General features: G+C 46.8%; 2 protein-coding genes across 8 annotated transcripts; one reads left to right on the top strand and one right to left on the bottom strand.

The window, feature by feature from the left end:
- Positions 1-1,795: 1,795 nt before the first annotated feature.
- LOC118178463 lies at positions 1,796-20,942 on the top strand. 7 transcript variants are annotated; one of them, XM_035347044.1, is made up of 5 exons: positions 1,796-1,997; positions 17,766-17,873; positions 17,970-18,023; positions 18,227-18,480; positions 18,720-19,241. In XM_035347044.1, exons 1-5 carry the CDS (start codon positions 1,988-1,990, stop codon positions 18,780-18,782), a joined length of 489 nt encoding a protein of 162 aa, XP_035202935.1. In that variant the 5' UTR covers positions 1,796-1,987; the 3' UTR covers positions 18,783-19,241. The 7 variants fall into 7 exon arrangements, 1 of the variants encoding a protein (XP_035202935.1); XR_004756152.1 differs by lacking the exons at positions 1,796-1,997; positions 17,970-18,023; positions 18,720-19,241 and adding exons at positions 8,130-10,580; positions 12,225-12,276; positions 20,806-20,928 and having other exon boundaries at positions 17,766-17,903; XR_004756149.1 differs by lacking the exons at positions 1,796-1,997; positions 18,720-19,241 and adding exons at positions 8,134-10,580; positions 12,225-12,276; positions 20,806-20,928 and having other exon boundaries at positions 17,766-18,023.
- Positions 20,099-25,460, bottom strand: FAM72A (family with sequence similarity 72 member A). Its single transcript, XM_035347051.1, has 5 exons — positions 25,307-25,460; positions 24,888-25,180; positions 23,782-23,859; positions 22,491-22,615; positions 20,099-21,578 (listed from the first exon to the last, which is right to left on the bottom strand). The coding sequence occupies exons 1-5, from the start codon at positions 25,364-25,366 to the stop codon at positions 21,484-21,486; spliced, it is 651 nt and encodes a 216-aa protein (XP_035202942.1). The 5' UTR covers positions 25,367-25,460; the 3' UTR covers positions 20,099-21,483.
- Positions 25,461-25,462: the final 2 nt, after the last annotated feature.

The raw sequence follows: 25,462 nt of genomic DNA on the forward strand, positions 1-25,462 counted from the left end.
TGCCTAGTCCTTGCGTAAATGCTGCTGTTTTACTCCATCCAACAGAAGCCACCCCAAACATAGGGAGCAGGGCCCCACTTGACTGCAGAGCACTTCGCTTTGTGCTGTGAATATTTATCCCATGTGTCATACGGACAGAGCACGGGAAAAAAAATCATAAAAGGAGAAGCTGGGGGGGAGAAGTGAGATACAAAGGGCAGGGCAGTTGCAGACTTTGTGCAAAGTGTTGGGTGTAGTTTGAAGCAGTGGAAAGGCAACGGGAGGCTGAGAAACACGACAGCCTCATTTGAAAGACAAATTCACCATAAATTGCATGGTTAAAAATACAGATGGGTCAATAGCTGAAATGCACACGGGTCTTGTCTGCATCAGCTGGGGCCAAGCACAGCACGGGAGACCTGCCCTCCTGCCTCTTCTCCCGATCTTTCCTTCCCACTTCTTCAAGCCTTTGGTGTGTCTTCCCACACAGTGTCTGATTGCAAATTATTTCCATTGCACTCATATATAAACAGACATGTATACATGCACAATTTCACTTTTCTCTTGCAGTATTAGGGCTTTGGTTTTCCCCTACTGGCTATTAATTTATGCCAGTAAGAAGTAAAGGCATGCATCTATTTCCAGTGTTTTTGCCTTTCTTCACTGGGGAAAGACAGCAGCAAACAAAAGAAAAGCCCTGGGACAGGTTTCTTCCTAGCAGTTATCTGCTTGACACCGACTTTGCTGCTCGCAGAGCCTGCTCTGGCTCACTGGGTGTGATATTACAATTAAGTTGCCTGTGAGAGGCTATTATTTGCTGAATAAAGATTTGCAGATCACCTCTAATAACCATAAATGAGCACAGTTTGTGCCTAATTAAAAGACATTCATCCTTATAAGAGACCCTGTGGATATAAACTACCCACCGCAGGAGAGGGCCTCTCTGAGGTGCTGCAGTGATAGGAAGGCAGTTCAGGAATAATGCAATTTTCTATAGTTGTGATCAGACAGCTGATTTTCTGGAAGATTAATAGAGGGCAATGAAAAAAAAAAACACAAGCCCACAGAGCAATAAGAAGCGGAGATGAAGGCAGAGATGGAAGGGCAGGTTCTGCAGAGAGAATGGAGCATTAAAAGCATTTTAGGACAGCCTCGGCCCTCCCTGCCACCAGTTTAATTTGGGAGCAATTCCCTTCGAGTTCGATCTTCTACTCCAGATTTCCCTAAGTTTAGCACGGAGAACACTTCTGCAAAGATGCTTACAGAAAAGGGAAGCTAATTCACGGAAGAAAAAATCTTTCATCCTTGGAAGATAGAAATCCCTTTTCTTCAGAGAAAGATTATCACAGCAAGGCTCTGTCTTGAGCAGATGGATTAAAAAATAAACCCATTTGCTTTCATGGGTTTCCTGCACATTTCTGAACACGCTGCTAGTATTTCCAGGCTGTTGCAGCCAAACCAGAGCTGTTTCTCCTTCGAGGGGTAGCAGTGGAGTGATGCAACGTGGTTCCTCTTACACCAGAGCCGTGAGCCCAGGGCTGCCCCATGCCTCCGGGGCCTCCAAGACCTGGCCGTGCTCCTGCTGCCTCCAGCTCTTCAGCCACTGCATGCATTGGTTGTGGTGAGCTCGGAATAGCCCCAAGCCACCTGTAAGAGCCGAACAGCCCAGAATCACCCACCCAGCACGTTGCTGTCCTGCTCGTGCTGTGGGGGCAACATCCCAGCTGTGCCCCAGTGCGACCAGCCCCAGATGAAGCCTGTTTGGGTCGCTCCCAAAGCTGCTGGGAGCAGCAATTGGAGGTGTTGTGGTGTCAGTGCCGCTTTTGGCCGGTGATGGCTCTTTTTGGGTGATAAAGGGTTGTGTCCCTGCAAAGGGAGGGAGCCTGCATGGTGTTGGGGTGACCCTGCTGCTCGGCGCGCTGCTGCAGGGTGCCTGGAGCCAGGAGGGCTGAGAGCTGCAGCCACAGCGTCTGCATTTCCTCCTTCCTCCTGGGTGTGACACCGAGATATGGGACTGTGTAAGTCAATTCCTAAGCTCTTAGCGTTTGGTTTGTCAAGGTAACACCAAATTACATGGCTCATTTTTGGCAGCTGGTAGCATCAATGCGCCATGAAGCACAGCACGTAGCGCACCACTTCTGTTCCCAGCCTGCGGCCGCTTCTGCAAGGCCCAGGGATGGAGGATTTACAATAGCTAAGTTGTTTGGCTGGTTACTTTGTCTGTGAGTAGCTAATTAATAGGGAAAATAAATAAATAAATAAAATTTGTTGGCTTGGGTTTAAGTACTGATCTGGCTCACTTTTCTAAACAAATCTTTTATTTGTGGTACGCGATGGTGTTAAACTTGTATTGCTGACAGCACAAAGCATACTCGGTCTGTCTTCCGTCTTTAGCATTTAATCACTTACGTGCCTTTTATCGTTCAGGTCAGGAAAAGCAAGATCGGGTCATTTCACGCTGGTCTAACTGCTATAAAATTCATGGTGTTGCAACTGCGTACAGCAGTTTGGGATCATCTTGGAAAGGCTGTCTGGGGCCAGGAAGGAGAGCCAGGGGCTCCTGGTGTCTGATGCTGCTTCTAACGCCAGCTACCTGTCAAAATTAGGCCACAAATGATTTCCTTCCACCTCCTGAAAACATAAGCTGCGGCGGGCTTCCTGTTCTTAAAGACCTGAGGACTTTGAAAAACCCAGCTCAGTCTTCCCATTGACCTAACTCCATATAGGACTGTCCCTTGTTTTTCTCAGGCTCGGGAAGCTGGAAACTGCAAACATGATACAATTTAATTTTTGTTGCTTGCAGTGCTTGTCAGCAGCTTTCAGCAAAGTGACCGCATGGTGCCTTTCTTATCAAACAAGTGCCCGGGCAGTGGGTGTGACTGCACCGTTACCAAGTGCTGAAGAATTGGGCACGGCCCAGCCCGTGCTGGTGCGATGGGAGATGCCCCAAACCCTTAATTGGCCCTAAATGGACACCTGGCTCAGAGCTTACACTGTGACTACCATTACCCTCCAGAGGAAAAAATCTCTTCGGTATAATTGGGCGACATTATCTGTCACACAGCTCCCAGATCTGGAGACAGGAGCTTCTATAATTTTAAGGTAATTATAAGCCAGATGTGTCAGTCTCCTCTTCCCCCCGGGCCCCCCCCCCCCCCCCTCCTCCTCATCCGGTTTTTTTTTTCCTTTTAATTAAAACCTGTGATCCTGCTTAATATTAGAGAGCATGACAGGGTGCATAAATAAATATGCTAAACGCATGGCAAATACCCCAAAGAGAAACCTTGCAGGGACACTGCAAGGCAGAATGAGCTGTTTGGATTATAAAGGAATATCCATGTGATATATATATTTTTTTTTAATTAAAAAACAAACAAACAAAAAGAGTATGGCATTAAGGAACAAAACTTTAAATTGTCAGTGCTTAAAAACATTGTCTTGAATATAAACTTGGAGGGTTGAGCTACTGCCCCTGGAGGAAACACTGTCCAGCACTGCCGTGACCTGGATTTGGTGCCTCCTGGGACTGGGTATGGATGGGTCTGGCACCTGAAGGAGGAGCTGGAGTCAGGCTTGGCCCCATTTTTGGGGTGAGGGGAAGGCTTCGAGCTCCCAGGACAGGTGGTGATGCTGGTGGTAGTGGTAGGAGGGAAGGATGGGAGCTCTGGAAGGGCAAAACCATGCTGCTTTCAGCTGAAATCAATTTCTTACCTTTCGTTGGCACCAAAGCAAAGGCTGAGGGGAGATGCTGAAATGCCTCACAGGCTTGTGAATAGCACCAGGGGATTTCTGCTGGATAAAATAAATCCAGCCCTGGGGGGTTATTGCAGCTGATAACTCTATTACAGTTTACTTTTTCCTGGTTGTTTTGCCGTGTCTTTTAATTTGACCCGTATGTGTGGAAAAAGGCTGCTTAAGTAGAGGCAACTGCCAGAGGAAAAATTGAAGCTACGGGCATCTTCAAGACAGCAAATTACTTGTTTATCATCTTTGCATTCTCCCTGTTGGTTCCCTTGTAGAGCCAGGGATGTTAAAAGGCTTTGGTAGCTGTGAAATGCTTCAATTTCCTTCCCCGCTCCCTCATCTCCTTTTGCTGTTATCATCATTAGCATTTAAAAAACAGACACAGCCAGCGAGTTTACAACCTTAAAATCAATAATAGAAAAATAAAATAAAATTACATTTCAAGGCTGGAAACAAATGGCTTGTTCTTGTCCTCCTGAGGCTGCTATAGGGAAAATCTGTGCCTGGCCAGCTCTGGATGGACACAGAGGGACAGCTGGCAGTGCCAGGACAGTCACTGTGTTGGAAGTCCCACCTGGGCCAGGGGACAGGGACTTTCTTCAGGTCCTGAATTTTGCCTTATCGGTGGATGTTTGATCTGTGCATGTGCTTTTCAGACCCTACAGCCTGTAAAGATAAGATATGTTATTTTAAATAGAAACCTTGTGGCATGGATAATGTTGGGCTCCAGTCCTGATCTGGCTGCGTGGGGATGGGTCCGTGTGGGTCCTGCAGGCAGCTTGTGGCAGGGCTGAAATTGGGGCTGCAAGGGGGTGCAGGAGGCATCCTGTGCTCTGGCATGGGAGGAGAACAGCTCCTCTTGTCCTCCTCCCTCACCTCTCGCAGACAAAGAAGAGCAGAGGCTTTAAGATGTGCTTAATTCAATGAAAGGAGAAGTGACCAAGGACCTTTCCATGACCTCCAATCTGCTTTGTCTACTTGTTCAAATTCTTGCCTGATGAAAGTACAGCAGTTATTCTGAACCCATTGCCTTCCAGGTAAGAGAGGCATCAATCAGGATGATGAAAGGAGAGGAGCAGCTGTTTCTGTTTCAGGTCAATATATTAGAAGATGATGAATAATAGGAAGGATGTCTGCGGTGATCTGCACTCCCCCTGCCAAAGCAAAGTTCAAGGCTCCGTGATTAAAGGTTGTTCTTCCCTATTTGATAGTCAGGCCCAGGTTATGCCAACACGTTGGGGAAATTTGTTTGGGATTATGCAGCTACCCCTGTGAGACCACTTCTTGTTAAGGTGACCAGTCCTGAGGTCAGCTTTTTTCATTCAATTAAAATGGGCAATACTGGGTGTACTTACCTACAATCACTTCATGTTATTACCCAAATGCTCTTGGATTGCCCAGGTATGGGACTTTAGGGTGCTGAGAGAGAAGCTCATGGTGAGGACTTGGCCACTAGAACTGCTGCTGGGCACACTGCATCTCTTCAGCTGTTTGAGCAGTGTGCTCTCCTTTCCTTGCTGTCTTTTTGTGTGTGTGACATGGAGAATAGGACAAAATAAGCCCAATTAAAGTGCACTGCTGTAGTTGCACTCATAGTTTTGCTCAGCATGCTTAAAAGATCAGAAGAGCCAGTGGAATTTCTACTTCCAGCCTGCATGAAATGTCTTTTTTTTTTTTTTTTTTTTTTTTCTTTTTTTTTTTCCCTCCCTCTCCCATCTTAGTGTGTGAAAATCTCCTAGGAAACATAGCCCTAATGGTCTGCCTCCTCCCCTCACTACAGTTCCTGCAAATGAAGCAGAAAGCTGTGCTCTAAATATACTGTCTGGTTCTCCTAATTAAATGGCTGTGGGCAGAGGATGCTTGTGGTGTTGATGGAGTTACAGCATGGGAGCGCTGGCTTTGTTTGGCAGCTTCTTGCTGCAGGTCTGGGTTCCTGAGCATCTGCATTTTGTTATCGTGCTTTGGGTGTCCCCCCTGTCCCAGGACCTGCTGGGCTGGAGACCCAGGCATGAAGGCAAAACAAAAAAGCAAAGCAGACATTGAGATCTCTGGGGCACAGGGGAGCAGCCTTTCCTGGCATGAGCAGGGGGATTCAGCTTTGGCGTGACATCTGTGGTGGGCTTGGGAGCTGTGACTCCCCACTGGGGGGTCCTTCCTCCAGCTGGCCCCACCTGCCCGAGGCTGGGGGCTGCTGGCACCACTGCCACATCTCGTTTAGAAGTGGGCAGCAGCTAACGAGGGCTCACACAAGCGTTGGGAGTCCTTCCCTTTGCCAGCACACAGCCAGCACCTCCTTGTCCTTTGGCTAGAACAAGAGCAGCTAATCCTGAACCGCTCCCTGCTCTCGGTCCCCTGGCAGGCAGAGCAGCAGGACGGGAGCCTCGGGCAGGCAGTTAATGCTGCTTAATCCTCTCCCACCGTGGGGTGTGTGAGGAGAAGGTGACAAAGTACAGCGGCTGCACAGAACGTACCGCCTGCCTGCGAGATGGCCGGGTCACAGCGGGCAGCCGAGGGCAGATACCCGCAGCAGCCTCAGGATGCTGAGAGGGAGGTTGTTGCCGTGGGAATTTAGGGTTATGCCCACTGATGGTGGCATTGTAGCTGGGTATGTTTGTGACCTGACTTGGGTGTGCACCCCCGTGTTCAGGGCATTATCCAAGTCAATGGGAAAGCAGACTTCAGTTCCCAGGGATCTATGGTGAACACTTGAATACTCTTCTGCATCTCTCTGGTTTTCATTTATTTATTTTTTTTAACCTCAATTTCAACCTCTGATTCCTTTTCGGCTCTCGTGAAGAACAGGCAGAAATTGCTATTTTCAGTCTACAAAGTAGGAAATTTGTCCATCTATTTCTGAAGAACTTTTTGTAGTGCAGGACTCCTCTGGAGAGGCAGCAGCAGCTATAGAAGGGTTTGTGGCTTTGATGGTAAAGCCAACAGCCCAGAGCCCTTATAAAAACAACTTACTGGGCAATCACTGTGAAGTGAAACGAGGTACTCAAGCAACATGGATTAGAAATGATTGTGCCCCCTCCTCAGAAAGTGATTCTAGGAAGCCCCTGACTTGGTGCCTCTAAGTACCCGATAGTGGCATGCTAAGCTAGAGGCCACGTGAGCAACAGAACTCGTATTTTTCAGGCAGATCCCAGAACTGAGGGAATATCTCAGCTGAAGGTTGGATTAGTCTGCGGCAGTCTGGTCTGCATGTCTCTGAAGAACACCATTTAACATTACCAGGCAATCTCTTTGTCGCTGACTCTTCCCTGCATGTACAGTGCTAATTGCCAAGGCATCTCCTAAAAGCTATTTTCATATGCATTTGCACAACAGATTTGAAAGGCCATGAGGATGTACTTAGCGCTGCTGTAAATGGGAAATGTTGCCCCATGTCTCACAATAATGACATTCTGGAACCTGCCAAATGCATAGTTTTATCACTTATAATTCAAATGATCTGTGGACCAGTATTCCTGGCTGTAATGGATTATCACTTCATCATGCAAGCAAATCACAGCCTGTAGTGAGAGCCTGCTGGTGGGGAAACCACGGACTGAAATCGATGGATTTCTTCATTGGCCTCTACGTTATCTCCCTGTCTCACTGAGCTGCTGTCGTCTAGAAAATGCACCAAATTAACATGCAGGTCAAGCATCAAGGGGCGATTTTTCTTTAAGGCTTCTGTATGGGCACGAGAATATGGATATTGCTGTAGCAGCAACCAAAGTTGTGTCTGGTCTGTTCCCCCTTCAGGGGAGCTCACACGCCAGAGCTTTCCCCGTCACCTGCAGACGTGTGTGAATGCGGGGAATCAAAGGACGGGACGAAGGTGGCAAGGACAGATGTCTCATTTTTCAGGCTTCGGTTGCCTGAGGTTTTACAGGGTTTTGTTTGACAAAACAAAACCGAGAGGTAGCATGCTCTGATCATGGTCCTGGTGTTTCCAAATTACACAGGGGTTTGTGTGCATGGTTCTGCCCAGGGCTTTTCAAAGCCCTGCATTTGCTCACATTTTGCAGATAGCCTTAACCTGGTTATTTCTAAGGACCTTTTACCTTGCTGTCAAGCACTGAAGAGAGCTCTCTGCTGAGCGTGGCAGGAGTTTGGGGCTGGCATGATCTAGGTCTGTAACCCAGAGAACCGTTGGCTTTCCCTGCACATCATTCATCTCCATTCATCAGGTTCCAGCCCGAAGGCTTAGCAAAGCATCTCGCCTGTCACACAGAGGTGAGAGCAAGCACAGCCTCAGGGCGGGGGGTGGATTTACAGCTACCTGCTGGATTCAGGTGAAATGTGAAAATTGCTGCTAAACCCCTTGTGTAGAGCCAAACAAGGCAGGGGGACTTGGACCTGCCCCACTGGACTGCTAGATTCAGTGGTGAGACTTGGAAATAATTAAATGAGTTTCTAAGTCCTAAAGGTAATTGGGAAAGCTTTATTCTAGAAGGAAACCAGAGATACAGGGGGAAAGGTACTGCTCCCTGATGTGACCTGTGCCTACTGCCTGAGCAAGGGATTAGCCAGACATTTTTTTTCTCCATTGGGTGATTTGTGCGTAACAAAATGTCCGGCTCCTCACCGCAGCCAGCCTGGGGTCTCTGCCCCACCGAACCCCACACTTGGCTGACAGCCTCGCGGGGAACCTGGCCTCAGGCATCCCGCTGGGTGCCTCGGCTGCCCCGGACAGAGAGCGGTGCAGCAGTTTGGGAGGGGATTTATAATGCTGGGTGACTTCTGTGGCAATAACCGGTAACTGGACTACGTCTTGGTCTTGCAAGTGTGTGCTTCTGTGGAAGTGTGGAGCAGGCGCTCTGCGAGCACCGAGCAGCCTTTTGCTCTGCTCGGGGATAATTCTCCTGCTGCTGAACAATGCGCTGCAGGGAGCCACCAGGGCTCTTCTCATCCGCCCCACTTGAAAGACCTCGCTCAGGGTACAAGGGAACGAGGTATTGCTTGGGAAGTTACAAAGGTCCCCAGAGCCCTGGGCAACCCCATTCAGCTAGTATCTCAACTTCTGACAACCAATATCCACTGTCCTGCCCCAAAACTAATTAATTTTATACATGAGTGAATTTAACACCATCATTTAGCTCTGTCTGCTAGAGGAGACTTTGAAGTACAAACTGATTATGCGGGGAACAAGCTGGGAGCTGGTTAATAAGTTCCAACAAAGTGTATACTTCTGGGAGGCCGTGTTAGATTAAACGTAGGATTTTATTGTTGTTTTGTCTTGGACTTCAGCGTAAAGACAAGGCGGGGGCAGCGTTTGTCACCGCAGAGAAAAACCCAGTGACAGCACTGGGAAATGTTTAAAAGCTACAAAAGTGTTAATGATCAGAACCCAACTCTGCCTCCTCTGAAATTCTCATTCCTCACCTCATTTGTTTAGCTTTGCTTCACTTCAGGCAGACCGGTTGTTAACGGGGGAAAACAAAGCGAGCGAGCTCCACAGTCCTGCGTGTTGTGAATGCCACTTCTTAAATCCCAACACCCATCACTACCGCTGCTAAAGGCCTTCCCTCTGGATGACACCTCAGTAGCTGTTTTCTTTTGTTTCAGCAGTCTCGAGTGGGTGAGGAGGTATTTAATTGGATTTAAATGGCACTTCATTACCTACTAGTCACTTGATAATGCTTCTGAGGGAAAACAGCAGGAAGTATGCACTGAAATTCTGCACAGGTTCCCTGAGAACGGGGTTGCCAGAGGGCAGCCAAGTCCCAGTGATTGTATTCTCCTGGGATGACCTTGGTCTGGCCAGGGGTAATGGCAGTTATGGGATTTGAAGCTGGTTGTGGCTGTGGAAAATCTGCCCCTCACCAAAAGGCAAAGCACAGCTGCAAAAAGGTTTGTACAGTCAAATAAAGACTAACCAGAGGAAAATGTCAGCAAAGGCATTAAATGAACCATTTCTGAGACTCTACTGACTTTATTCTTCCCCTCATTTCTTACTTTGCTAATGGAGAAAGACATCAGAAAAAGAAATTTAAAGATGCAAACCATGAATTAGACTGCCTGCCTGGTTTTCTTGAAAGCTCTGCTCTCCCCTCCATCCTGGCGTTGTCAGATATTGGATCTGTGTTTTGTGCAGAAGTGCCATTGAAGCATGCTTGCCCGATCAGTCCATGTCTCTGCTTCACCATCATAGTAAAAGCAGTGGTTAATGGCAAAAAAACACCCGCTTGAAAGCGGTCGTTACAGCATCTTATCCAGGGCTTGGCTGCCTTCACGGGGCAAGGGAATGGAAGTAAATGAATGGAAACTGATCTACTGCCATTCATTTGTCAGTGGGATGAGCAAAGATTTCAAGCCAAGATCTGTTTTCCAGCATAATGCAGTGTAGAAGGTGGCAGAGCAAGAAAATCCAACAGATGAGGAGCTTAAAGCAGCTCACGTCTGGCAGATCAGAAAACCTTTCCTGCGCGGCTGCTGGATGTCGATGTGCAGGGGCAGAGCACGAGGCTGTGCAGCAGCTGGACGGGACGTCCTGTCCTTCCCTTCGGTCTGCTGCTGGCTGCAGGCTCGCCGCCTGTCCTCTGCTTTACTGCGAGCCAGCGTTATCAGATGTGACTCAGGGAGGGTGCTTTGGGAAGCAGGCAGTGCTGGCGGCGTGTCGCAAGGGCCACAGCCTGTCCTTTCCAGTGTGGCACTGTCCTCTAGTGGAAAAGGGGGCTGCCTGGCTCTTTGCTGTGCTGTCCATGCAGATGCAGCTCCAGGGCACGTTTTGGAGGCTGATCATGGAAATGAGGCACGGTGTGGCTCCAGGAGGCCACCAAGCAGGCACGGTGTGGCCCCAAGCTCTGCGCTGCAGTGCCGTGGCAGATACTTGGGAGGGCTCGGGGGCTGCTGCGGCCCCCAGAAAGGTGAGAGAGGGATTTTTTTTTTTTTTTCCTGTTGTCTCCATTAGGATAAAAGAGATGCTGAGCAGTCGTCCTTCCTTCTGTACCCCACTGCCAATTATTGGATTTTAACTGAAAAATTTGTAGGTTTTTTTCCCCACGCTGGGCTGGGCACCGGCAGAGGGCGCCAGGCACCGTGCGCGGGGCCAGGGGGTGCTGGGGGGGCCCTGGGGATGCCCGGTGGGGCCAGGGGGTGTCCCGGGGGTGTCCCGGGGGTGTCCCGGGGGTGCTGGAGGCCGGGGGGTCGGGAGGTGCCGTGCTGCTGGTGGGTGTCTCTGTGATGGAGCCATGCAAACGCCAGGCGTGCCAAAAGCATGCCAGAACCGTGCCAGAAACATGCCAAAAGTGTGCGGGACGTGAAATTGGGCCGAAGCTGGCTAATCATCCTGCTGCCAGGCAGGGAAAAGCCTTTCCAGCTCCGGTGCTGCCCTGGAGCCTCCTCTGGTTTCTGTTACATGGGAATTACCCCGTGGCCTGCTGCTCCCTGTACAGACGTGGCTGCACCCGGTGCTGGATTTGGGGAATTATTTTTGCAGCCTCAGAAAGCACCAGGATCAGGGGAGGGCCTGCGGTGTAACTTTCTCCCCTATTAGCCCCACGTCTTGCAGGGACAAGGTCAGAGCCTGGTGGTGCTGCGGTTCAAGTAGCCGTGCCATTTGTTCTCATCTTTATTTGCGTGTGTGTGAGTACAGTGGTTGTGCTCCGGTACGCTCCGAAATGAGGGGCTGTGGCAGCCAGGGGAGCGGGTACCACGTCTGCACCACGGAGGAGGTCAGTGAGCTGCCAGCCTGTGGCCAGACCAGGTGCAAGCTGCTTTTTAAAGAAGATCTACGTTGCTAAAGTCATTTCATAATGTCTAAGGGGAAGGGTGGCCACTTCTTCCTCTTTTGTGGCCACAGGTAAAGCTGTACGCAGAGCAGATGCTGGCGTTGTTCTCACCTCGATCCCCTGACACTTTTGCCAGAGACGTTTTCTCGCAGTCTGTGGGTCAGTTGTCAGATTGCGTGCCCGCCAAAGTATGTCTGTTGCCACTGGAGGTCAGGGTTTGGGGATGAATGAGACTTGCCAACCAGAGCTGCTGCGGTTTCTTTTGCACTTGTCAATCCCAGACCAAATCCCTTGCAAATGAGACGGAGGTCTGTGCCCCGGGAATGCCTGCCATGACATTCTTTTGGTTACACATAAGCAGCTAGGCATTTTGGAACTGGTTGGGAAATTTTCACCATTTTTCAAAGGGAGATTTGGTTGAGATTGTTTTGTTTTTGCACATATGAAATGTCTGGATTTTTTTGCTTGTGTCTGGCAGCAGAGTTACAGCTAGAGAATATTCATACTGTTATCTTGCTGACTTTTCTCAAGCTGTTTTTATTCCTATCATTTTCTATTTCTATATTGGTGCTTTTTTATTTTTATTTTTATTTTTTCTCCTTTTCAGAATAAGACAAGAATAATCTCTTGCACTTTTGCATGCTTCAAACTGTGAGAAGAGTGGATTGGGTTGTTTCTGTGGCTGATTGGGCACACAATACACAGACATTGTCCTACCTGTGCGTTAGCTGTGCCTACATAATGTCAGCCTGATTTTTGTCTTTTTACCTTTCTTTGAAGCTTCTGATGCAGCTCGTGGCTCCAGGAGGTCTCGGCAATGAGGAACAGTAACGTAAGCAACATTTCTTTTGAGCTTAACAGCAGCATTTCTTACCCCTGCCGCATGCCTCAAGAGTGACTCCAGGCTTGGCCATGCATCTTGCAAAACTGATTTGGCATTCTTAGGAGAGCTGATGTTTTTGGCTAGTTGGAGCTTCTGATAAACGTTGTTGGCACATCTGATTTATTGTCTGACTCTGTTCCCAAGGAGACCACATATGTAGCAGTCTGAGATAAGCAGCTTATAACCTAAAGGTGGATGCCTTAAAATACCAGTGTCCCTTTCTCTGTTTCCATTGATAGTGAGCTCCTGCGTTTTCCCTGCTACCTCTATTTCACTCTATTAGCAGAGAATTAAATACTTAGTGCTTTGCTGAGGAACCTCTCGGCCTTAAGATTTGGATGAAGTTATAAATTCAGTTGGATTTGCCATAATCTCTCTGAATGCAGATTTGTTGAGCATAATGCCAGTGTCTCTTACCGTGCTGAGACCCGGAGCTGGAAGACCCCCGGCTCACCACGGAGCATCCACGTACGTGCATTTGCAGGACTAACACCCCCCCATGCTCCCACCCCTGCTTACTTGTGTGGGTCAGCCTCATGCTGTAGGGACCATGTTGGTTAGATGGAAGAGCAGCTGTCCTGCTCTGGTTGTAGGACTTTACCAGCCGGGGAAGACATTTGATGTGTGGGGCACAATTTATGCTTGCGGTGATCTTAGCAGGATGCTTTTCCAGTAGTAACTTCAGCAGCTTTTTAAGCGATGTGGCCTCAGCAATAGGAGACTGTCACCTTGGGTGTGCATCAGCACCGGGGAGCACGGTACCGTTGGGTGTCTGCAGGGGCTGACAAAGGGGTATCTGGGGGGCAACAGACTAGCAGCAATTTACATCAGCAAAACTATAATGGCAGGGAAAAAAATAATAAAAAAAAACGGTTTGGCAAACATAAAACACATGCTGTTTAACATGAAAAAAATAATGTTTTATTTTTTTAAACGGGAAGAGGAAGGAATCAGATTATCTGCTTTACAAAGGAGTTTGGAAGATATTGGGGGAGGCGGAGGTGTTCCTGTCTGGCTCACAAAAATATCCAAAAACTGTTCCTAGAGCTTTGGAAGCAAAGGATTGTTGTCTGGCATGATACTGGGATATTCACGATACTGGGATATTCACGATACTGGGATATTCCCAGACTGCAGGAACAAAGTTGGCTTTCTCCTGGCGAGCTGGCCAAGGCAGAGGGCCCTATCTGAGCTGGAGGGACCTGCAGTCTGCTCCGGCACAGCAACAGACCCACCTTTGGAGTGGCCCAGATGTGCTCCCTTGCTGAGGTTGGCCAGCCATCACTTGCTACCAGCCTCCCCTTCTTTTGGGCGAGAGGAAGGGTGAGCCTTGTCAGCTCCACACATGCACCTTTTTCCCCTGAGCGCATTCCAGCTGGTTCAGCACCTGGGGTCAGTTTGTGAAGGTGTGCGCAGGCCTTGCAGGCTTCTGATAGATAGATGCACCAGGCTGAGCCTGTACTTTACACTTTCCCTCCCACTGCCTTTGTTACACCCTTTTGGAGGTTGCATCTTGCAAACAGCAACCTCTCTTCTGGGAGCAAAAGAGACGAGGGTGTACTCGGTGTCAGCCTGGTGTCAGCAAAATGAAGATAAGTTTCCTCTTTTTTTTTTTTTTTTTTTTTCTCCAAGCACTGCATCAGCAGTGTGTATGAGGGTAGCAACCAAGTAAAACAGTAATTTTTTGCCTAAATATCTCCCTTTCCACCAGCCCCTTTGCAGTGACCGCTGACCTGATGACTCAGTGAACAGGGAAACTAAAGCTTAAGAAACAAGTCCCTGGCTCCGTGCTGTGGCACCAGAGCCTGTGCTGGTGCTGAGTGTCTGCTCTTCAAAGCGCGCATCTTCCAGCCAAGAAATACTTGGTTCGTGTCTCTTGTCCCTAGGCCATTTGCAATCCAAGCTGGTTTCAGGGAGTAAATCAGGCCAGCGTGAAATTCTGTGGGGGAGAGGTGAGGGGAACGACAAAGAGGGAACGAGTTCTTTTTCTAGCAGAGAAATTTTCAGACCATAATTAACGTGTCTTCTGCATGCGTGTATGTGCTTGCACACACCCAAACATAGCTGTCTTTGATCTCTGCAGGGAGGCTCAGGAGAATAGAGACTGTAAGATCAAACTTATTAGGGATGGAGCCTGGGGATAACTGCCCTGCTCTCCCTTGGGCTTTGGAAAATGTCAGGCGTGGATTCACCTGGTAGCTCTTGCTAGCTCTTCTAGCACAGGAGGAGACGTGACAGATCTAAATAAGTAGCAAGGCACCGAGAGGGGAAAGTGATGCTGCTTCTCCTGTCAGGTCTGGCAGCGTACACTACGATTAGTGCCAAAATCATCTGTGCCCACGTTTTGAACCCCCTGGCAGGAGCTGGAAGAGGCTCAAGTGATCCAGGCTGAGTGGCAGGTTGTTATCAAAGTGCCTGCCACTGTCCAAAAGCTTCTTGTTGTTAAGTCCTGTGATTTTTGTGGCTGGATTACAGCAAGTGCCCTCAGCTCGCTGGGAATCTTCCGTCGGAGTGGCCCAGAGGTAAGGAGCGATTCAGAGGCATGTGAATGTCACTGGCACGTCTGTACCAAATCAGTGGGCACCTAGTAGTTATGGTGAAAGGTTTCTTACAGCAGCCAGGATCTTTTTTTTTTTTTTTTTTTTTTTTTTTTTTTTTAAAGTAGTGTTTGAATAGTGATTCCACATAACGACTGGAGTTAAAAAATGGGCACGTTCTGCTGAGTTTATACCTCCTGACACTTGTGAATGCTGCCTTCTAGTAGCAGGTGAGGGGAAAAAATTATCTTAGTCGTCACTTCTAAGCTACACAATTATTTAGATTTGGGGTAAACTTCACAGAGTAAAATTCACTTCCAACCTGTGTTCCAATAAAGATTTACAAGAGCAGAGCAACGTTGTGGAAAGTCTTGTGATGGACCCTTGCACAAGAACAAATTGCTTCATTTTTTCCAAACATTTTCGGCATTAATATCTGAGTGAATGCTGGGCTGAATCTGTAGTAGCTTTCACAATCATCCCTCAAATGTGACCCCGTATTATTCCATCTGTCTTTTTAACCAAATAATTCTCTGCTGGTGTAGGCCTCACTGGCCACTTTGTGAGGAAACTATTTGGTATTTTGGTGGGCTAAAACTATCTACTCCTTTCTCTATTTCCACTTATGCAGTGATGAAGCAAGAGAGTAAGTGAATCAGTCAAAGGAAGTGGCTTCAAAGTCATTTAAAAAATGTGTAAGGACCTAGATTTTGTGTCTAGCAGTGTGACACACGGTTTTGCTTACATGGTCTCTTAGTCCTGCTTTGGGCACAGATCCTATCGACGCTGGTCTTCACGTGTTTTGGGATTTCTAGCTTCACACGTGCATTAATTCAGGCCGAAGTCCTCTTGTCATGTTCACGCTGAAGACTGGCACTCTTCAAACTCGATGCAGCTTGCTTCGTGCTGGAGCACTGACTGCATGCCACCCTGCGCCTCCCCCATTGTCTGTTGAAAAAGCTGTCTGGGTGTGCTCCGTGAGCTTCACATAGACCACAGGCCAGACTCTGTCAGTCTCAGAGCTAAATGGGTATTTATATTTATTTAAAGTAAGACAAATAATTTTTGATAAAGGAGCAGCTACTGGGAAAAGTTCCCAAAGGTGCAGACAGATTGTGTGTGAGCTTCATATTCCTGGTTTTTTTCTATGTCCTTTGGTCCCCAAACCCCTCTGCTTATCTGGGCAGTCTGTTGCCGGAGCGTGACATCAACTCTGGGAGGCAGACAGATAAGAAGAGGCAAAATCATATGACTTTATTTATTTTAAATTCTTTTTAGTTTGCCTTGTATATAGAACTGTCAGATGTGCCCAGTAGACACAAGGCCTGTTTCCCTTTTGGTTTTATTTTCCCAAATTACTTAGGAAGACGGTCCCCAAACACCTGTATTTCTGGCATTGTCTCCTCTGTTAGTGGAAATTTCCTATCCCAAAACAGGCCATATGCTGGAGTGGGATGAACTAATAAGCTTCTGCTGTAGCACAGCAGGGAAGAATCCTAGTGTGGCTGCAGTTACTTTGGGGCGATACTGGGTTATTTTTAATTAGCACTTTTCTCCAGGAAATAAGCGTAGTCAGAGAAATGCAAAAGATCAAGCCTTTTTTATCAATCTTGCTTTATAACGGCTTGCACAAATTTCTACATACGTTGACATGCAGATGGCAGTGCATAAGAGTGCTATGGTGCTAATTTCCCTTGTGTGGCATTACCCAGAGACATCAAGCTGTCAGCATTCAGATGACATAAGAAGTGAAGCACCAGAGATTTTGTTTGGCTTATATTTGACCGGCTTTGTTCCCTGTTATTTTTTCCCCCTCACTTGTGTCCAAAATGTGAGGCGTGCTTTCTAATGAGAAATCAATAGAGTGCAGACTCACTTTGTTAAGCTTGTGTCACGCATGCAAGATGACAAGACACACTGCAGAAAGCAAAGCAGCTAAAATGTCCCCCTGGCTAATAGCTGCTCGGAAAATACTGATGCTTTTTCAAAGCATAGCACGGTTGATATTTCCTGATGAGAGGAAATTTTGGGTGGTACATCAGCAACTTGGAATTAATTTCACAGGAGATGTCTGAGGCAGGCATCCTGCTTTTCTCTCTTGTCATTCTTGCATACTGCATAATTGGAGAGCACATCTCTTAGGTCTATGAATTCTGAATCTATACAGGTTTGGAATAACCTGTTTTGCATGTATGCTTTTGATGGGTATTTGGCTATAGGGTATATCCTCGTGTGATAGAGCAAGAGAGAAACCTAATAATGCAGTAGAACTCCAAAAAATGCTTGCATAGAGGCAGCTTCTCGCGTGACATATGAGATGATTGAGGACGTGCTGGAAGAGCTGAATATATTCATAAACTTGCAAATGCACGTTGGAATAGGAAGAACTGATCCATAGCTGCCGGAACAGGCCCAGCTCAGGTCTCTGTTGTAGTCTCAGAACAAAGGAGGCTTCTCTTCAGATCTACACAGTTCAGGCTTTACCTCTGATCCCCTCTGACAGAGCCAGTTGTGCCGTGCCCATACCATCCTGTGGCTATTCTGTTTACAGTGTACGTTCTTGGAGACTACAGTCACCGTGCTCGTTCAGGTTCTTGCCCAACAGGTACCCACAGCTGTTATACTATACTAGCCTGTAGACACTCCCTTAATCCAAATAATAGTACACAAAGCTTGTTTACTTGGGATATGCACTGTTCCTTGGGGTATGCTTTCAGAAACCACACAGGCTGCAAACGTAATAAACTATGTAACAATGACCTCTCACGACAAAGTAATTAGGTGATTTATAACAATTGACCATTTTAACTGACTTAAAAGAGAGCGCCAGCTCTTGTATGCCAGGGAAAGGAGCTGGATGACTTTGTTATTTCTGCCTCTTCCTGTAGGTCTCTTCCTCAGATTCAAACCCTGAGACTTTTGGTCCCAGTCCTAGGAGAGGTGACCCATCTGTCATCTGGCTTGAAGTGGATGAACTGCATTCCAGGCTAAGAAGAGAGCGCCTTTCAAGTTGAGCCTCCCTCAATAATCAACGTATCGGTTTGTACTGATAGAGATCACATACTGAATTTCATTACAGAGTGATGCTTACCGTGGTCCTTGCAGCATGCTGTCTACTTGGCAGCTGCTTTGCATCCTGGAGTTGGCTGCAGTTCAATGGTAAAGGAATTCTTAACTGTTTGTCATTGTAAAGCACTTTGGATTGAATGATGTTACATAAATGTAAGATTATGATTAGGCATTAATCTGCACCGAAATAATGAAGAATATTTAAATGTGCTTTTTCTTTCAGTAAGTCTTATTTAATATGAAGGGAAATCAATTTATCACTGTCTTGCTATGACTTTCTCCTACCCCTCTAGCTAGAATTGCAAATTGTGAATTGCAGAGAAGAAAATGGTTGGCTGTCAATGGCAGCACAGCTGCAAATGGCCCCGTGATCCAAACTGAAGCTATCTATCCTCAGCGACTTTTGGAGTTCTACTTTCATATGTTTTCATCCAAACAAGTCAGTGACCCTGAACCTACACAACCATATTACACAACATCTCATAGCTGCAGAGCTGCTGTGCACGGCCTGGTACATCGTGTGACAGATGAGAGCCCTGTGGCAGAGGTAATGCTTCGGGCATTAAGGCTGACTGCATTGATTTCAACCGAGCTGTTAGTGCCAGAAGTATCTGAAGGTCTTACGGTAGCTCTTTGAGTTTAAAATTTAAGAGACTTTGCCTGCATTTAATCTCTTCTGAATAAAACCATATCTGATTAGAGCTCCTCAAGTTCTTCCAGTTACTTGCTGTGTGTACCTTAACAAGCAGAAGAGAAAGGCCTTAGGACTGGGTTCTTGTTTGTCAGCTTTGCGCTCTGCTTTTGACTCCATTGGCTGCGCAGCAGAGATCACGTAAACTTTCATTGTAAAACCCTCAGCAAGGACAACAGCTACCCAGCTTTCCTGTGTTACTGACCATGGATCCAGCGAGAAGCCGAACCCTGCTGATCCATTCATTCTGGAAGTTACCTGCCTTAATGTTCAGCATGATTATACCACGTACCTCACAACCATATCCTTCCAAGTGATTCATGAGATTCCAGGGCTTTGCTGTAACATACATATCTCGTATGTCAACGGGTACAGGGAAAGCAAAAGACTGGCAAAGCAGAGACCTGAGTTGTTTTATTTCAAAGCTTTGGCTGGGTTGAAGTATTTGGGAAGGTATCTATAAGCACCGATCTAGTTTTGTGTCAGTGGTATCTATCAACCTGGAAAGTATTTTCCTAGACAGGGTAAGTCTTGGAACCTTAACCCAAAATATTAGGGCCCTGTGAATGTGGAGTAGTGGCTACACCACAAACTGCTTAGTCAGTTCTTTTCTAGATTTCACACAGAAAGCAGCTCTAGATATGAGTGGTTTGTTTGCCAACATTCATAAAAGGTAGAGCAATAGACGATGTTTGTTTACTTTGCATCTAATACACACAACTTCTTTATCCTCAAAAAAAGGCTGGAACTTCAGCACTGGCTCATTTTTTATTTCAGGCTGATGTCTGGTTGTGAAGAACTAGCTCAAACAGGCCTGTGTAATTAAAGTAGTTCACAGTAGAACTTCCAGTTCTATGTGCAAGAACAGATAGAGAGCAAATTGAGAATTAATGACTTGTTGTGAAGAAATTACAGTCCTCTACTACTCCATGGGTAAAGGGTGAGAACTGCTCTCCAGTCAACCCTGCCATTGACACAGAATTGACTCATTGGCGAAAGGTGAGGTTTTTGGAATGTTGAAAGTGGTGAGCCTGCAACAAAGAATTCTATTATGGGATTTTTTTAAAAAGCTATTATATTCCTTATACAAGAATAAACAGTATCAGATGTATTTTCAGGTCATGAATTGTTGGAAAAATCTTCATGTTTAGTGTCACCTTGCCAGCTTACTACTGTAGTTACGTGATCTAATTCATGCAGCATAGAAAAAAAATCATGCAGCATAGAAAGCCATCAAGAAGTGGGATGTTTGGTTATTACACAAGTTAACTAACCAAACACCCTTTATAACCAAACACCCTTTAGACTGAGAAGCTGACAAGCTTCTCAACCAAGAGAAGGGGATTTTCTTGGTCTCTGAAACAAAACCGTAGTAGGAAGGACTCAATAATTCAACTTAATTCTGATACAAGATACTGTTCCATTGTTTTCATTATCTAACTGATATCATTATATATCCATATTACAGCCCATAGAAAAGTACATAGTCCAAACCTTTTATTTAATGAGCAAACATAATACAGGATATCCAAACAAGACATATCTATACATAGGCGCACGCACACACACATATATACACAAATATACATTTAAACAATGCAGAAGAGGTAGCATCATTAGGAAATATGTACCGTACAGTAAAAATACTAGGACAAGTCAGATCTGTCTTCATTGCACCTCTTTAAAGTATCAGGAGAGGTTATAGAATGATTTATTCAGCATCAATCCAAATTTGAAAGTGTTGCCAGTTCTCTTATGTGACTGTAACTTGAATTTTCCAAAGGTGATCCTTCAGGTGACTAGCTGGAGGGGACAGTATTTAGTTCATAAATACTATGACTGTAACAACTCCAGTAATGAACTTTAAATCCATTACTGCTTAGAGGAATGAGATTGTTTCTATGCTTCAGAATGTAAGGCTAAGCACAAACACTGAATATTTAATTTGATTTTTTTTTCATTCTAGAAAGAGACATGATCAGATGAGTAAATTCTGTTTTAGAAGAATGCCTATCCTGTCAAGTGAAAAAATAACACACAAATCTGGCTAGATTTTATTGCTGATCTTAACTACCCTAGCAGTTAATTGTCTCAAAGTTACAGTAGACATTAACAAACTTCAGTATTTCGACTTTATTGGAGGGAAGGGGAGAGAAAAAGAATGGAACTTGATCTCTGCAGAAACATGATCCTAAAAGTACTGAAAGATGAAGACCAGAAGACTCAGTAAGACAGCTCCCCAGTCCACATTCAGGAGCATCCTAACATGCCGCAGATGCCTAGAGAACAAGCTGCTAAAAGCAAGAGACCAGGATAATAGAGCCAAAGCTGTAACACTTTAAGACACTTGTTTAGTGACGCTGTATACTCAGAATGAAAACTCTGGGCAATGAATGGTCTGTGTGACTACTTAAGCAATGTTGCTTCAGAGCATCATCCATCAACAAAACTGACTATTTTTCAAGATTTTAAAGCTCTGCTTACAGCATGTGAAAGACTTTGCTCCATGAATACTGTTTTAGTAAAGAAGAAAAATACAGTTAAGAAGGCACGTCAACTGTTGAAACTTAAGTGTAAGAACAAACCAGACCTAGACCTCAGCAAGTGCACCTGCCATCTGCATCTCTAATATCTGACATTCAGATCTGTTCAAGGCACATCTCCAGTCAGAATGATACACACAAGGCAGATGCAAGAGTTTAAGGAACACTACAGTGACAGAAGATATCTTACAGAATTCTTTTCCAGATTTCATAGTTCCCTCTATTGTTTAAGCTGTGAGGGGCCAGCAGAAGAGTCCAAAACAAACAGCAATGGAACGTATGTAGGGAAGATACTGCAGTATATTGTAGACAAATGCTATCTGATACACTCCTCCTCAGAGATGCATGATGTATCTTCATCTGTGTTTTCCTCCAAATCTGGCAAGTTGCCCCAGAGCAATACATTCACACCTGGTGGGAAGGAGGTAAGACAAGAGGAAGAAAAAAAAATATATTTTTGGATGGTGTCCTTATTTTTAAGTTGCTCAACTGTCTATTTTCAGTACAAGTAAGTACCCTTATAGCAAAAACTGGTAAGTCACATTCACGTTAAATACATGAAGATTATTTCCTGTTATTCTTCCAAAGTGATCTTGTAAGTGTTGTTGTTTACAGCATGGCTCAAAGAGTAAGTCCCTGTGTACTGATGTATTCATATTGCTAATTCACATAGCTATTGATAATCCCCTCATGGCAGATTTATTTTTAAATGCATTGATCTGAAACACAGGTGACACTGGAAGGTTTAGACAACAGGTTATTCTCGTGTGCGAGGAGGTGAAGTGATTTGTCAGAATGCTATACGCTTCTGAGGACTCAAGGCAAATTATGCTAGACACTTGGCATCCAAAGAAGATCTAGCTGAAGCACAGAGCTAGCATGAGCTGTAATTTCAGCTTGAGCTAATGGGGACTCAGTTATAGAGGGTCAAAGTGACAACATGACTCACCCCAAAAGAGTGCCCATCGGACAGCTGCCTGATAGCACAGTAAAGCTATACGTACAGCTATAAATAGCAGCTGGTGGCTGTGTTGTTTATAGTAGTTATAATATTGCTCCAGAAAATCCTGACTTTCACCCGCAAGAAGGGTAGGTTAAGTTTTCTGATGAAAATTAATTTCTACTAGAAATTTTAACTTACGAAGTAGCAACAACTACCTCCCCCAAAGTAGTTTGCTAGATTAGCAACACAGCAACACTTGCCGTATGCCTCCATATGTTATACGCTCTCCATATGCTTCAACTATATTGAGATGCCTCATTAGAAAGAGGATTTGGAATTCAGGATTTCAGGGAAGAGAAGGAAACATGTGTGTTCCTTACCAGAAGAGTCTAGTCTGTTGATGCCAAAGACTGCTTGGCTATGAAACATCCAGAAGTGGCCATTATTACAGGACAGCAGGCAAGGTTTGCAGGGAGAAATCACATGATAACCAACAACGTTACCGCTAGAAAGACAAGTGAAATAACAAGCAACATAAATGCCTGATGGAAAGATTGATGTTGTTTTTTTCTAGCTCAAATTAACATTAAATAGCCAGGGTACAAGACCATTATGTGATGCTCCTATTTTGATAAAGTTAAGGGAACGTAACTAAACAAGCATCTTAACTGTTTAGAAAACATCTGTCAGGAGTTACAGAATATCTAAGCTTTAGATCTTTGGCACAGAGAACTATTTAGTAACCTGAATTGTGCAATCCAGATTAGTTTACATAACAATGGTATTATATCACTAATGGTGGCGTGTCTTTAGTTTGAAGGCCAGTGATTCCACTGGAATCAAATCCATCATGAACATACAGCCCATCTGCAAAGCAGCACCGTGCATGAGAGTGTGTCAGGAACAGGGAGAGACTAAGAATAATATCTTAGAGAGAGAGACTAAAACTAATATCCTTAAGTCCAAGAATTATGGCAGCTTTATCTGTTCTCCTAGGTCAAAACCTAGAATGACATTTTTCTCCCTTCTCAGTCATGCACTCCTGTGAGATACTTCAACTTCTCTACTTTTGTCATAAAATTTAAAGTGCTGTGTTCCTATCATAACCTGCCCTCCCCCTTTAAATCCAAACAAGGGGAAAGTCTCAGTGAAGAAGCTGAAAGGATACTCTCAAACAACGCTACATGAAATGCATTACCGGAGATGTTTTTAGTCTTAAATATCATGCATTAGTAAAGAGGATAAAAGAACTCCAAGAACTTTAGTGACAGCATCTTCCATCTGCTAGCGACAACGAGATCTGCCAAGAGGATGTTCTATTAATTAGAATATGAGTAAGTACTTCTTACTGTGGCCTTATTCACACAATTATCTCAGTGTTGAAGCAGACATTTAATCAGGCAGGTGGCATGCAAGCTTTCCCATATACTCAGACTGACAAGGTTGTCACATTTCCACTTGGGACTTGCACAGAAATAGACTGGCAGCCAGGCCCAGAAGTAGTGGGCTGAGTTTCTATCAGGCAGCATTAAATCTCAAATAAAGTACGCAATCTGTTCATTCATCCCTTAACTTTCTCACTGCAGTAGGCTACAGCGAGAAGGCTGACCAGCATTGCAGCAGTGCATGCATGCTTGAGAAGGTGCCAGTGTCACCGGGTGACATTCTTACCACTTTAAACACGCGATGTTCTTCAGCTTGCATTTGCAGATTTCAGTAAAATAGCAGCTGCCAATGAAGTCAACAGTACTGGGTGGGAAGAGAGTACAAATATTAAAGTTTAGATGTATCTCTGATTACAACTGTAAGGTTCTGACTGCACAGGCATGAAGTTGCAGCAAAGGGGTGTTAGTGTTGTGCTTTCCCAGAGCACCCAGTGCACTTTACCTGTCAGTTAGCAGCTGTGCTCATGTGGGAACAAGAAAGCGCCCCGAGACGTTACATTAACGCGTCACAAGTCACCTCAACGTAAACCAGAAAGTGCTGGTTCTCTTGAAACTCACTGACACCTACACGCTGGGGCCCTGCCGCTCTCACCGTGACTCCACCAGCCAGAGATCTGATTACAGATGTCACCCTGGCTCCTGGCGGGTCTCACCTAAGCCTCCCGCCCGGAACCTCAAAGGCTGGGACATTTAAAAGCGAGCCTCTGATTTCTTATCTCCTCTTTAACCCCACTCCCTCATCAGCATGCTGCTTTGCAACCTCATTTCCTTGGCATTCAAATGCTGTGATGGGAACGCAGCAGGCAGCCCGCCGGCAGCACGGGGGCAGCGCCGGGGCCGGGCGGTTCCACGGGGGCCAGGAGAGTCCCGATCTTCCTGCTCCTCCTCCTCATCTTTCTCCTCTTCTTCCTCAGCTGCCCTCTCCTCCTCTTCTTCTCCTTCCCCCAGCTTTCTCTTCTTCTTCCTCCCCCCCTTCCTCTTCTTCTATCCCCCTCCTCCTCCTCTTTCTGCCCCACCTCCCCTTCTTCCTCATCCTCTTCTTCCTCCACCCCCTTCCCCCTCTCTTCTTCCTCCTTCTCTTCTTCCTCCAGCCCCCTTCTCCTCCTCTTCCTCCTCCATCTCCATCCTCTTCCCCTTCTTCCATCCTCCTCTTCTTCCTCTCCCTCCATCCTCATCCCCCTCTTCTTTCTGCCCTTCCTCCCCTTCTTCCTCATCCTCCTCTTCCTCCCCCTCCACCCTCCCCCCGCCGGACCCTCACAGCCCCTCCCGGCTCCCCCCTCCCCGCTGACGGTGCCGAGGGGCGGCAGCGGCGGGGCCTCCCCCGGGACTCACCCTGCGGGGGGGATGTCTGTGGAGTACAGGTCGGGGGCGGCGCCGGGGGCTGCCAGCAGCGCGGCCCGCATGCCGCGGGAGCTCAGCACGTGGCGGCAGAAGCGGCAGCACAGCACGGCCACGCAGCGCTCCGCGAAGGCGCCGCCAGGCCCCGACATGGCGGCGTGACGGGGTGGGGAGGGGGGCGCCGGGCCCGGCCCGGTAACGGCCGCGCTCGTGCCTCCCGTTTGAATCCCCAGCCCCGGCCGGCCGTTGGGCGCCGCACGCCCCGCCCCCTGCGCTGATTGGCGGAGCAGCGGGAAAGCTCCGCCCCCTCACCCGTCGCTGTTGGATGAGCCTGGTGGCACCGCCCTCGCCGCTTCTTTATTGGCGGAGAGGCGCGCCCTGCTTTGCTCCCATTGGTTCTTCCATCCGTCTTTCCGCGCGCCTCGCCCCGCCCCTCCGCAGTCCTCGGGGCGGAGACCGCCGCGCTCCTCCATGCCCCGCCCACCCCCCCGTGAGGGGACGGAGCTACCACTACCCACCGGGGGGCGGGGCGGGCGGGGAGGCGGCTCCTTCCCATTGGACGCCACTCC

This window comes from Oxyura jamaicensis, chromosome 26, assembly GCF_011077185.1.
Source record: "Oxyura jamaicensis isolate SHBP4307 breed ruddy duck chromosome 26, BPBGC_Ojam_1.0, whole genome shotgun sequence".
Taxonomy (NCBI): Eukaryota; Metazoa; Chordata; class Aves; order Anseriformes; family Anatidae; genus Oxyura; species Oxyura jamaicensis.

What these genes read in the sequence shown, in the direction of transcription:
- LOC118178463 (XM_035347044.1), top strand. An exon ending in GAGTTGGCTGCAGTTCAATG is followed by an intron (nt 18,024 to 18,226) that starts GTAAAGGAATTC and finishes CTACCCCTCTAG; the next exon opens with CTAGAATTGCAAATTGTGAA. An exon ending in ATGAGAGCCCTGTGGCAGAG is followed by an intron (nt 18,481 to 18,719) that starts GTAATGCTTCGG and finishes CTTGTTTGTCAG; the next exon opens with CTTTGCGCTCTGCTTTTGAC.
- FAM72A (XM_035347051.1), bottom strand. Translation starts at nt 25,366, where the DNA reads ATGGAGGAGCGCGGCGGTCTCCGCCCCGAGGACTGCGGAGGGGCGGGG. An exon ending in GGGCGGGGCGAGGCGCGCGG is followed by an intron (nt 25,181 to 25,306) that starts AAAGACGGATGG and finishes GCTTTCCCGCTG; the next exon opens with CTCCGCCAATCAGCGCAGGG. An exon ending in CAACAGACTAGACTCTTCTG is followed by an intron (nt 21,579 to 22,490) that starts GTAAGGAACACA and finishes CCTTCCCACCAG; the next exon opens with GTGTGAATGTATTGCTCTGG.